Source organism: Protobothrops mucrosquamatus, unplaced genomic scaffold, assembly GCF_001527695.2.
Source record: "Protobothrops mucrosquamatus isolate PMUCROS unplaced genomic scaffold, P.Mucros_1.0 scaffold_124, whole genome shotgun sequence".
Lineage (NCBI taxonomy): Eukaryota > Metazoa > Chordata > Lepidosauria > Squamata > Viperidae > Protobothrops > Protobothrops mucrosquamatus.
The window spans coordinates 451,984-465,380 of record NW_015386200.1 but is presented as its reverse complement, the minus strand read 5'-3'; the positions used below and the strand labels follow the sequence as shown (position 1 = coordinate 465,380).

Genomic DNA, 13,397 nt, shown 5'->3' with positions numbered 1-13,397 from the left:
GGAGGTCTTCTAGGTCCAACCCCTGCTCAAAGTAAGAGTATTAAAAGTTTAAATGTTTTAATAAAAAAATATGATAAATATGCATCAATATGATAAATCTTCAGTCAGTTAAACCTACAAAACAATGGAAACTAATTAAATAGAAACAAATGGTGAGAGTCAGGAAGAGATAATGTAAAGGAAGTAAGATAAACCATTTAGGAAAAAATAGCTGGGTCTGAGAAAGGAAGAAGAGAAGTCATAAAATATATATACAGTTGTAAAAAGGAAATGGCTAGCTAGGAAATAAGGTTGAAGGGGAAAATAGGAAACTAAGCCGAATAAGATAAGAGGAAAGGCACACTGAAAAGCAGGAAAAGAACTTATTGTTTAAAATGGGGACATAAATATATACTGAGTTTAAAATAACCATTTAAATGTCTAATTTTTCTTATTCTTATTGTATATGTGAATATGATTTAATATGTTATCGGGAAATGTGTATAGGCGGACGGAAAGAGTGTAACCTCATAGTACCTCAGTCAATGGGGAAAGAGGAGGGCTGTAGCGCCCGGTGATAGGGATGAATAAAAGGAGATATTTTGGGTTAAAACTTTGAAGAGAACCAAGCTTTGAAAGCTTCTCTTCCGCTTATTGCAATAAACAAAACAAAAGGCCTTCACTGTGTCTTGGCTGGTTATTGGTCAGGTGAGCTTGCCTCTGGTCACGAAGGAAAGTAGCCAGGAGCACATAACAATATAAACAAAAAATAACTAAAATAATGTATTGCTGCTAGTGGCCACTGTACTCCTCATAGCTGTGAAGAACAGAATGGGCAAAGATCACGCAGAAATAAAAAGACATAAACACTTTCCGGTCTTTTCCTCGAAAGCGGTTAGAACCATATTTGTTAGTATATTAACGCGGAACGTTCATGCGGGAATTGTTCCCACCCGGTAACCGGAAAAAGACCTGGAATTCTTTCCGGTTCCGTCGCTTATCAAGCTTGTGCCGTTCTAGCTTTTACGCTGCTTGGGCTGCATTGGTTTGCTTTCGCCGAGATGGGAAAATGCCGGTTCTTTAAAACTGCAGCTCGACAGTTGGCGGGAACATGCCCAGCGGAAGCCAGATTTTTACTGTAAGGCTTTTTGTGCATCTGGCTTTCTCGTTTCTACCTGTTTCCAAATGCCTTTATAACACTCATATCCTATCGCGCCTCATTTTCGGGTTTGGCAACTTTCGTGGTTTATAATCCTCTCACTTATTCCCTCGTTCCTCATTGGTAATCTTTTTTTGGTCAGATTTAGAAAGCCGTTTAATTAAAAACTCAGAGCGACACGCAACGTTTAATAGTAAGATAAACAATAAAAAAGAGAAAAGAGCAAGGTATGTCTAGAAGAGGAAAATAAATTAACAAAAAAATCCAACACCCTGTCATCCATGACTACTTAAATGGTGCGGTTTTTTTATATACTAAAACGCAATTTTCTGTTCTGGACAGTATTTTAAAATGATTATTATTTTTCCATTTTGATTTGATTTGATTTGTATTATGGATTTTGATTTGCTATAAATTACTGTAATGTAGTAAAAACATACAGTATAAACATATGCAGCTCATTTTTTTTGTCATGTCTTCTCTACAGATGGACACTCAGCAACATAGAAGGTAATTGCACAGGAGTTGTGGTACACCATGGAAGTCAGATTAAAAGCTTTTGAGATTTTTTCAGCACTTTTAATCTTTCAAAAATGGAATATATAAATTGCTTTTCTTCTTAAATATGAAAATGTAATTTCTGTGCTGTGGTCAGCAATTTTATTATTTAAAAGAAATGAATTGCAGAACATTTTCATTTTATATGCCCTTTTCATTTCCATTCTAAACATGTTTAGGTGCAGATAAAGAAAAAGTGGAATGGGAAATTATGAACTGGTATATACCTAGATATTGTACTAGGAGTAACAGTTAATTCTCCAGTTTTTTATGTCTTCTCCATCTCTTTGTCTTTATCTAATATTAGTGCACTGCTTAATTTGCAGGAAATCTGAACTCAGGACTTGATTTTATTATAACCCAGCAATGTGATTGGGGAGGTGTTGAGTTAAATTATGTGTCATAGAAGTTTATTTTTTCACCATACTGAATAGTTAAATTGAATAAAGTTAATTTACCGTATGCTACTAAATAATCACATATTCTGAAAAAATCATAAAGCCACTCCTTGAAATCTTCTTAGAGATAACTGGCTTATTCTCTTACCACAAAAATAACTGTTCTATAGAGTCTTTAAAAACTCATTTATGATAGCTATTTTATTAGATGAATTGATTTTTTTCTTTTTTTAAAAAAAGGATGCAGTATGAATTATTTAATGACTAGTAAGCCTGGAAGCTTAAGCTTATGAATAATTTAATTTTAATTAGTCATAGCCTATCTAAATTTTAACAAACCATTTGATACCGTTCCACATAATGATCTCATGAAAAAGTTGTTTAAGTTAGGACTTAACCACTGGGTGGTTCAGTGCATAGGAAGTTGGTTCAGAATAGATCCCAATTTGTGATTGTTAATGTGGGACTGCCTGAACAGAAACCATTTACAAATGGAGTGTTCTGTTCAAATGTATTGGTAAGTCATATAACAGATTGCTAGGTAAGATTTTTTTGCCAATGACATAAAAGTGTGTAATAGAGGTGATGTTCCTAGGGGTATTCGTAACATGCAAAACGATTTGGCATTTCTGGAAAATTGGTCAAAAATGTGGAAACTGCAGGTTAGTGTTTCTAAATGTAAGATCATGCACTTGTGAAAAAAGAATCATTTGGCAGGGTATAGTATTGGGGGTACAGTGTTAAACAGAACACTAGAAGAAAAAGATTTAAGTGTGGTTATAGCTGATGACTTGCAAAATGAGTTAACAGTGTAGGCAGGCAGGTATGAAGGCACACAAAATTCTGGGATGTATCACTAGAGGGATCACCAGAGGAAAAAGGAGGTCCTAATTCAGCTATATACAGTTTAGGCTTAGTTTTGTGCTTAGTTCTGGAGAACTCACTTAAAAAATGATATTGATAAAATTGAGTGAGTCCAGAGACGGGCAACAAAAATGGTGCATGATCTGAGAAACAAAACACTCCAGGAGATATTGGAAGAACTGAATATGTACAATCTGGAGGACAGAAGGGAAAAGGGGGACAGTATTGAAACTTTTATTATTTTATTTGTTAAATTTATTTCCCACTATCTTGCTGTGTGGCTTCTCTAGGTGGCTTAAAATAATAAAAATGAAGAAAATGAAAAGAGTATAAACAGAACAGAAGTAAAATAAAAGAACAGTAATATAATGAAAAAGAAACACAACAAGAATTCATCAATATGATTAGAAGTTGTATGAGTGGAGAGCAGAGAGGGAAGGTGGAATCTGCCATCAATCCAGCAGCAAACTCCAGTGTGGAACTCCCCCATTTAGTCCTCAGGCCAACTGCCAGAGCTGTCTTTAGGCTCTTCCAGAAATATAGAAGAGTGGGGGCAGATCTTAGCTTAGTAGATAAGATGTTCCAATGGGTGAATGCTGCAGCAGAGAAAGCTTTTCTTCTGGACCCCAGTAGTCAGAGTTCTTTGACCAATGGAGTCCAAACTAGCTCCCCACTCCTGGCATGACTAAGATGGGCTTGTCCTAGAAGAACGAGGCAGTTCATCAGGTAGTCTGGACCTTTGCCATTATGGGCTTTAAAGGTCATAATCAACACCTGACTTCACTAAGAAGCAGACTGTTAGCCAGTGAAGTTCACAAAGCAGAGATGTAATATGGGCCACTAGGGCCTCAAAAACTACTCTTGCTACCGCACTTTGCACTAGCTGGAGCATTTGAATTTAAATATATTAAGGGTGTGAATAAAGTTCAAGAAGGCAGTGTTTTCAATATTAAGCAAAAATCAAGAACACGGAGGCATAACCTCAAACTGACAGGAGGGAAGTTAAAAGTATTGCTTCACAGAAGGAGTAGTGGAACCTTGGAACCAGGTTCCAGGGGAGATAGTGGGTCAGTCATCAATAATTGAATTTAAACATGCTTGTTATAAACACATGTCCATCATTTGACAAAAAAATAAAATTTAAAAAAAGCCTTGAAGGGCAGACTTTATGCACCACTAGGTCTTTTTCTTTGTCAGTTTTCTATATTTCTACATTCTAATATTCTTTTCAAGATGGGCTATTTCGACAAAAATAGTTCTAAAATAAAAATTTATCATTATTTAGTTAATATGTGCTTTCTGAAAATAATTAAGTCTGAAAACCTTTGTACATTAAATACCCATGTCATCCCTCTGCCTCTGAAGATTTTCCCCCTCAAATATTTAATAGTCAACTTCTCCTTTTATATATTTTCAGTATGAACTTTGGGGAGAGAGGGGTAATTCTGTGATATTTCTTTTTGTTTATGGAATTAGCTTTAAAAATGCCAGGTTTTGCTTCCATAAAGATGGGAATTACTTTCAGTTGCTTTCATGCAGCTTAAGAAAGACCTTTTCAACCAGCAGGCAGTTGAGCAGCACATTACTCTGCCAGGTAGTTCAGTTGGCGAGAAAAGGTTGCAGGACATAGCAGTTGATAGTGGACTGGGCTAGTATAGGTGCATTTATGGCTTTCCTCTTCCTAAACCCCAACTTAAAAACACTGAAATTTTAATTTGATTGTATTACAATATATTTATAATTAAAATTCAAAGAACTTCACTATTATTATTATTATTATTTACAGGCAAAAATGAGCATCCTATAAATCAGGTGTGCTACTACTGTTTCCAGTTTTTTTTTCCTAATAACTATAGAATGCGTCTGTTACCCAAAATGAAAATAACACCAAGGATAGAAAAAATACTTCATCTGGAAAAAAAAAACTACAGACTTAGTTTAAAGCAAACAAAGCTCTTGAGGAAGTACAAGGAATCAAAGAATGCCCTGGTAAGATTAAACTTGAAGCAATTTGCCTCATAACAATAGAATAACAGATTATTAATCCAAATGAAGAGTTCTTAACTAAAATAAATAAAGGAAAATTTTAAGAAACAACAAAAGGTCTTTTACATTGTGGCATTATATAGTTGAATTAGTAAATGCTAGCAGCATAATGTAATTCATACAGCTTTAGGAATTGTTTATTTTCTAAACATCAACCCATATTTCTGACACAATAATTGGAGCAACTATGACCATAGAATATTGGATATCATATTTGGGATCCATCTAGTGTAATGTCCTTCTCACTGCAGGAATCTACTGACAGCAAAAGATGTTGGAAAGCAAAGGAGCCAAATTCTTGGTTTCTTCTGACATGTTCCCATTTTCTTGAAATACAGTTGTGTGACTTCACAGGAGCCTGTGATGTGTTTGGCATATATAAAGTTTGAAATATTTTTTTTACTTAAATTAATAAATAAATAGTGATTATACGTTTTTTTGGTAAAACTTTGTAGATTTGCAAAACATTACCTATGGATTCTCAGTTATTTTCATAAAATATTTCATTGCAGTAGTTCTAGTGAATATTAATGTCTAAGTAGAAATGAGCTTAATAGCATGTGGACTTTCCTTGTCTTTCTCTAGCTAATTACCTGCAATTCGTGCAAAAAAACAATAAGGCATTATGGAACAAGTAAAGAGGAATACAGCTTAAAAACACCAAATTTGAAGTTATTGTCAAACGGAAGTACACCTCTTATCCATAAGAACTTATCCATAAGATCCAAAAGAGGCCTCAGGTATTATTTATTTATCAGATCTATATTCTGTGTCTTTTACAAATACTTCTGTTTTGCCTCACAACAATCACCCTGTATGTTGTACTGAGACCGAAAGTCTCCCAGTGAAATTCTGTGGCTGAGAGTAGATTAAAACCTAGTCCTCACTACTAGTCCTTAATTACACACCCTGTTGCTTTTCTATTTTTCTTTTAAAGCTGAATAGTGTTACACAACTGGGATTCATTCATGAACAGAAGTTTTAATCAATGTTGTTGCTGAAAAACTAAGCCATGGTGGCTTTTGTGTGTGTGTATGAGGGTGAATGTTTATTCTCTGAACTTGTGGGTGGTTTCCAAACATTTCATTACCAGGCTTGGTAACATATTCAGTGGAGTTTAGGCGATATCAGTATCAGTGTTCTTCTGTTTATTTATTTTTTAATATATTTTATTAGTTTTAATAGGGTTTCAGATAAAATGGGGTCGGGATTAGGATTGGGGTTTGGGTTAGCGTTGGGGTTTTCCCAGGTAACATTTTCAATATTTAGCAAACAGCATATTGTCTGGGTACATGTATTTAACAATAATAGATGTAGTTAATTATCTTAAACTGTATTAATTAATTCTTACTAATATATATTCAAAATTACATGTCACATTCCTTTCTCTCTGACTCATTTTTCTAGCCATTGGTAAAAATTATCCCATGTTCTTTCTCTTTAATCTCTAAAGTCAATCTATCCATTTCTGCGCACTCTAGAATTTTCTTAATTAGTACTTCTTCAATTGGTAAGTTTTCATTTTTCCAATATTGGGCAAATACAATTCTTGCTGCTGTTAATACATGTAGTATTAGATATCTGCAATCTTTCTCATACTTGGCTCCTATTATTCCTAACAAAAACAGTTCTGGTTTAAAGTCTATTTGTTTTTTAGTCATCTTCTCCAACCATAAATATATTTTAGCCCAGTAGCTAAATTACCAGCTTATTACCAGATGTGGTAATAAGTATCTGCCTTTGTTTGCATTTCCAACAATTGTTTGAAGTATTTTTAAACATTTTTGCTAGTCTCACTGGTGTCATGTGCCATCTGTAAAACATTTTGTATAGGTTTCCTTTATATGGCACTGCTTTAATATTTCTTTCCCATATTTTTTGCCACTCTTCTAATTCTATATTGTATCCAAAATTCTTTGCCAATATTATCATTGTTTCTTTTACTTGTTCTTCCTCCATCTTTAAATTTAACAGGAATCTATAGAGTTTCTTGATCAACTTTTCATCTGTTTTTAACAGTATCTGATCAAAGTCTGTGTAAGGACCTACCTCAATTTTACATCTTAAGAAGACAGAACTCTTGGAATGTCTCTTCCAACAGGGATCTTTATTAAGAGAAGCTGATTGCAGGCAGGATCTGGGGAATCCTCTCCCACCATTCAGTGTTTTGAAGTGTTTCCAAGCAGCCCCACCCCACAGTTCTTCCGGGCGATTCAATCCATCAGTCCGCTCCGTCGGCATGATCACTCATCCTCTTTTCCCAGATTCCAGGCATTGTATTTCCCACCCCCTTTTCCTCACTGCCAGCAAAGGGGAGTGAGATGAAAGGCGATGGCCACATTGTTATGGTTAGTTCTCTCGATGAGAATCCACAAACGGTCACTTTGTAGTTAATGAAGGAAGTGAGAATCATAAACCCCCCATGCTTACCCTCTTCCCTTTTTGTAGTATGACAGAATCCAGAATAGAGTAAGAATTGTTTTTTCATCAGAGTAGGTAGATAGAAATGAAATATAATTGGATTCTGACATCCTGCCCCCCTTAAAAATAAGAGAGATCCACCTGTAAAGAAAACAAAACAAGTATAAAAGTTAGTCTGGCTTGTTAGGATACTCTGTATGAAACTTCTTTAACACCTTTGAGGCTCTGACATGACGTTTATGGATCCACTCGTTTTGTGAGGCAGGGAGGTGTTTCCATGCTACTAGGTTTTGAGTTGTCCCATGATATCTCCTAGAGTCTAGGATTTCCTTTATCTCGAAGTGTTGTTCTCCTTCCACCATGATTGGGGGTGGTGGTGGTGGGACTTTTGGCCGTAAGGGTGACTGTTGTTCTCTTTTCAGCAAACTACAGTGGAAAATTGGGTGTATTTGCCTGATATTTTTGGGTAGTTCTAATTCTACTGTTACTAGGTTTATAATTCTTTTAATTGGAAAAGGCCCTATATATTTTGGTCCAAACTTTTTACGGGATTTTAGGTATTTTGTAGATAAGTACACCATTTCTCCTATAATGAATGGTGTAGGCTCAACCCTTTTTTTATCGGCTTGTGCTTTGTATGCCTGCCTAGCTTCATCTAGTGCTTTTCTAACTATTGGCCAGGTGTTTTGTAATTGTTCCATCCATTCTTTCAGTGATGGGATTGCCGGTTCGTTTGGGGTTAGTTCTGGCATGGGATTGAAACTTTGACCGGTAGCTATTTGAAAAGGAGTGTAACCTCTGCTGGAGTTGACTGCATTATTGTAAGTCACTTCTGCGAAAGGGAGTAGGTTCGTCCAATCCGATTGCTGGAAATTAAGAAAGCATCTTAAATATTGCTCAAGTACTGAGTTCGAATTTTCTGCTTGACCATTCGACTGAGGGTGATGGTTAGATGTCAGTCCCTGAGTGGTCCTTAAGAGGGATAAAAATTCCTTCCAAAATGCAGACGTAAATTGCACTCCCCTATCAGATCTGATGCGCTGGGGTGCCCCATGCAATCTGTAAATATGCTGCACGAAAAGTTTCGCTAAGGCTTTTGCGGTGGGAATCTTTTGGCAAGGGATAAAGTGCACCTGTTTGGAAAACAAGTCCGTGACCGTCCAGACGACAATATTCCCATTGCTTTCTGGTAATTCCACTATAAAATCCATGCTATTTCCCTCCAGGGGGCTGAGGGATTTGCCACTGTTTGTAACAGTCGGGCGATTTCCCTTGCAACCTCTTTGTAGTTGCACACTTTGGGCAGCTGGCCACGTACCTTTCTATGTCCTTTTTCATGGATGGCCACCAAAATTGCCGTTTAATGAAGTGTAATGTTTTTACAAATCCAAAATGCCCTGCTGATTTTGTGTCATGGCAAAGCTGCATGAATGTGACTCTTTGGGTTGTTGGTATATATAACTTTTCCCCCACCCAAGGCAGTCCGTCTTTCATTGTGCACACGTGTTTATTTTTCTGGAACCATTCATCTGTTTCCAATCTTTTCCGGAATTCAATTCCGGTTTGGCTACCCAGCTGCGGTTTTAATTTAGCTTGGGCTCTGGTGGTTACTGGCGCTGCCAGTTGTGATTCTACCATCATTGTCCATTATAATTCTTAAATTATTTTTTATTTGTCTCTTTGGTAGAAATACATTTTGGTCTGAATGTATAAATTCAGTCAGAAATCTTTTCAGTCTCTCAGCTATTCTTGAAGTAAAGATTTTATAGTCCACATCGGTCTATAGTTTTTTTTTTAATTAAAAGTTTTATAAAGATTACAATATTCCCCCCAACCCCCCTCTCTCCCCCACTTCCCAGAGCTATTCACAGGGTTAACAAATAATAATCATAATCTAAAATAACATTAACCAACTATTAAATTACCAAATCTATAAAGCACTTTAACTCCATTTTTAGATAAATTTAAGTAAATTAAAGTTAAACACAATAATGAACAAATAATAATATCATAATAATAATTAAAAATAACAGAAAAAATAAACTATTATAAATATTAACAATAATAATACTCTAAAGTTTACTCAAAAACCAAATGGAACTTTTTAGTCCCATATTTATTCTGAATATAATCTATCCATCTTCTCCAAACCGAAATATATCTTTCTTGTGAATGGTCGTTCACATAAGCGGAAATCTTGGCCATTTCTGCTAAATTTGACACTTTAAGCGACCATTCTTCTATAGTAGGCAAATATTGAGCTACCAGTAATCTTGCAGCTGTTATAAGATTCAACATCAAATTCGTTTCTTTAACATCCAAATCTTCCATAATACCTAACAAAAATATCTGCGATGTAAACTTTTTCTTTTTCTTAAAAACATTTTGAATATTCCACCAAATTTTAATCCAAAATGCTTTTATTTCCCTACATGTCCACCAAATATGAAAATAAGTTGCATCTGAATTTCCACATCTCCAACACTTAGGTTGTAAATTAGGATACATGCACGACAATTTTTGAGGATCCAAATGCCACCTATAAAACATTTTATAAAAATTTTCTCTTAAATTTTGAGCTTGAGTAAATTTCACATTTCTAACCCAAATTGTTTCCCATGTATCCAATGAAATCGGTTCTTGAATATTTTGAGCCCATTTTATCATACAATAACCAATTCCGTTTCCGAATCCAATTCTATCAAAGCATCAGAAATTCTCTTTATATGGGCTCGCGATTGATCTTTAATCTGTTTAATCAAGTTTACATCAAGTTTACCAACTTTTTGATCCAAGCTCCACCTCATTAACAATTGATTATAATAATACCAAGAATATACAGTATTTTCTTGTTTCAAATCCACTAAAGATTTAATTTGCCAATCTTGTCCTACCAAACTAAGTAGTTCCTTATAGGAAATTTTATCCAAGTTAACTCCTCTAGATACCCCCTCTATCACCTGTCCTGGAATTGCCCAAATGGGAATTTTATAATTTAATCTATAATAATATTTCTTCCAAACTCTTAATAAAGCACTTCTTAAAATATGAGCTTTAAAAACTTGGTCTACTTTTTTATCATAAATTAAATATGCATGCCAACCAAATAATAAATCCCATCCCTCAAGGGAAATTATATTTCTATTTGTTAAGTTAAGCCAATCACTAATCAATGTTAAAGCCACCGCATCATAATACAATTTTAAATTCGGCGCCTTAAGTCCTCTTTCCCGTGCATCTTGTATAATCTTGAACTTAACTCTTGGCTTCTTGCCCGCCCATATAAACGTATTGATCCCCTTTTGCCAGTCCTCCAAATTAGCATCTTTTTTTCAAAATAGGTATCATTTGAAACAAAAAAAGAAACTTTGGAAGAATATTCATTTTTACTGCTGAGATTCTCCCCAGCAGAGATAATTGTAATTTTTTCCAATCATTTAAATCCTTTTGCACTTTTACCCATAATGTCTCATAATTATTTTTATACAAATTAACATTAGAAGCTGTAATGTAAACTCCCAAATATTTTACCTTTTTCACTATTTCAAAACCTGTCAACTTAACAAAGATATCTTTATCCCTCATAGACATATTTTTCGGTAATATTTTAGTCTTATTACTCTTGTGGAAAACGAAAGAACTCTTACGAATTCCAGAGGGGTTTAGCAGAGAGGTTTATTTGCGCAGGTTCAGAAGCATAACGGAGATAGGCAATTCTGAACAAGGAGGGCGGGATTAGACTTCAGTTTTTATACTATCCTTCTTTTAGGAACAAAGGGACTACACATGGTAATACACTGTAATACATTTGGATCGTTTCTCACGGGCATACAATGGTAGGTTTTGCTACATACAAAGTATCCATGTGCAATGCGCATTTGGTTAGCCACATATTACTGACACAGAACTTTCCCAGTGAATTTTCCCAGTGATTATGCATTACATCATTATTCTAGCAATTATGCAGACAAATCATCATTCTAATTATGCAGACAAATCATTATTCTAATAATTGTTCATTTTACTACATTATTCCCCCCTTTGGAAGTTTTCTCACTTAAACTTCCACTATTCGTCCTCCAATTCAGGATCTTTAGAGGGCAACACTTTATATATTCACATCTATTTTGTTCCAGGAACCAACTGCCATTTTTGACTGTGAGGGTCACCAAATTACAGTTATCCCTTCCACATGAGTCTGCTGTTGTATTTTTCTTTTCAAACAAGATGTGCTCCATCTCCTTTGGGTCTTGGGTATGCCACTTAATACATGACCACCTCTTACATTTGACCGTGGAGACTGCACACCCATCTGGTGNGCAGTTTTGACAATATTTATTTCCCTGTGTTTGTGTCCTTTCTTTGTGTGTACTCACTAGTTTTCTATTAGCGGGTTTCTGCAGTATGACCTCTTGTGTAACCATTGCACTGATTTGTGTAGGAATGTGTGTGTATATTCCCCATATTAAATAACCAACAGGTATTATGATCTGTAGAATCCTCATGTCTTCCACCGTGTGTAGAGAGACAGCTTCCGGAGTGTCTCAGCAAGGTCTGATGTTCACACCGTGTGTTGAGAACCCGTTCCCGGTAGGGTTCAACAGGGTGTATTTCTTGTAAATTTCAGCACTAAAGGTTTGTCAGTTTTATTCACCTTGTAAGTTACTGGATTAGCAGGTGCAGCTGTTTTCAATCTGGCCCAATGGATCCAGGACTTTCCTTCCAAGGTTTTCACTGCCAATGGAGAACACATGACAACAGTATACGGTTCTTTCCATCTTGGGCTTAAGGGATCTGATTTCCAATGTTTCACCCATACCCTATGTCCTGGTTTGAACCTATGTGTTGCCGTGACCACTGGAGGGGGTTGTTGTTCCATCATATAATGGCACAAATTTGAAACAGCTAAATTATGAAGCTGTAACTGGTGTAACAATTTCTGTTGGTCTATTCCCCCCTTATGGGCCAAGTCCGGCCAGCCCTGACTGTCAGGTTTAAATAGACAAGGGGGACGGCCAAACATGAGCTCATAAGGAGTAAGTTGCAACTTAGTGTGGGGGGCCCAGTCTGATTGCATACAAAACCATAGGCAAAACGTCTGGCCAGTGGAGATGAGTTTCCAAACAAAATTTAGTAATAAGGCTTTTAATTGTACGATTAGCCCTTTCCACTTTTCCAGCTGATTGAGGGCGAAAAGCACAATGAAATCTCCACTTAATTCCTAAAGCTTGGGCTAGAGCCTTGTTAATCTGATGTACGAACTCAGGACCATTATCTGATGAAATCTTAGAAGGGCAACCAAATCTAGGAATAATTTCCTTAAGAAAGATTCTGGCAACCCGTAGGAAAGGCTTCAATCCAACCTGAATAGGTATCAATTATAACTACCAGGGCTACATATTTCTTACTCCTAGGTATATCAGTAAAGTCAACAATGACATAGTCCATTGGGAAATAAACAATTGGTTGTTGACCAGGTGGTACTATTGGTCCTTGGCGAGCATTGGTTTGAGCACAAATGGAACATTGAGAACATACTTGTGCTGTCAGTGAAGAAGCAAAAGGAATATAGAAAAATCTTTCAAGCTGCTGTAATAATGCAGTTTTTCCCAAATGATGTTGTTTATGAGCCTGAAAAATAAATGGGCGGGCAAGTGCAAGAAGAATAGCAATGCGTCCATCGGGAAGGGTGTACCAGCCTTTAATTAGTTCGGCTTGTACATCCTGCTTTAACTTTTGGCTTTCCTCTTTAGTATATGTAGGATCAAGTTTTTCCAAGTAAGTGTCTAAATACATGAACCTGGTGACATCTGACTGTAGCTGCTTCTAAAGCTGCTCTTTTGGCTTCTTTGTCTGCCTTCCTATTCCCCTGGGTAATAAGGCTTGAGTCTTTTAGATGTCCAGGACAGTGGATGATTGCAACTTTAGACGGTAATTGAACTGCCTTAATAAGTCTTTTAATCAAGGTGGCA

The 13,397-nt window shown here is 36.0% G+C and overlaps 1 protein-coding gene across 1 annotated transcript in view; it reads left to right on the top strand.

The window, feature by feature from the left end:
• The first annotated feature begins 977 nt into the window (after window positions 1–977).
• Window positions 978–13,397, top strand: part of CUNH18orf21 (chromosome unknown C18orf21 homolog) — a 37,025-nt gene continuing 24,605 nt past the window's right edge. The window contains exons 1-4 of the mRNA XM_015816988.1: window positions 978–1,117; window positions 1,626–1,648; window positions 4,745–4,947; window positions 5,590–5,744. Of these exons, the coding sequence (XP_015672474.1) occupies window positions 1,041–1,117; window positions 1,626–1,648; window positions 4,745–4,947; window positions 5,590–5,744 (458 nt within the window). The 5' untranslated portion in view covers window positions 978–1,040. The remainder of the gene's footprint in view (window positions 1,118–1,625; window positions 1,649–4,744; window positions 4,948–5,589; window positions 5,745–13,397) is intronic.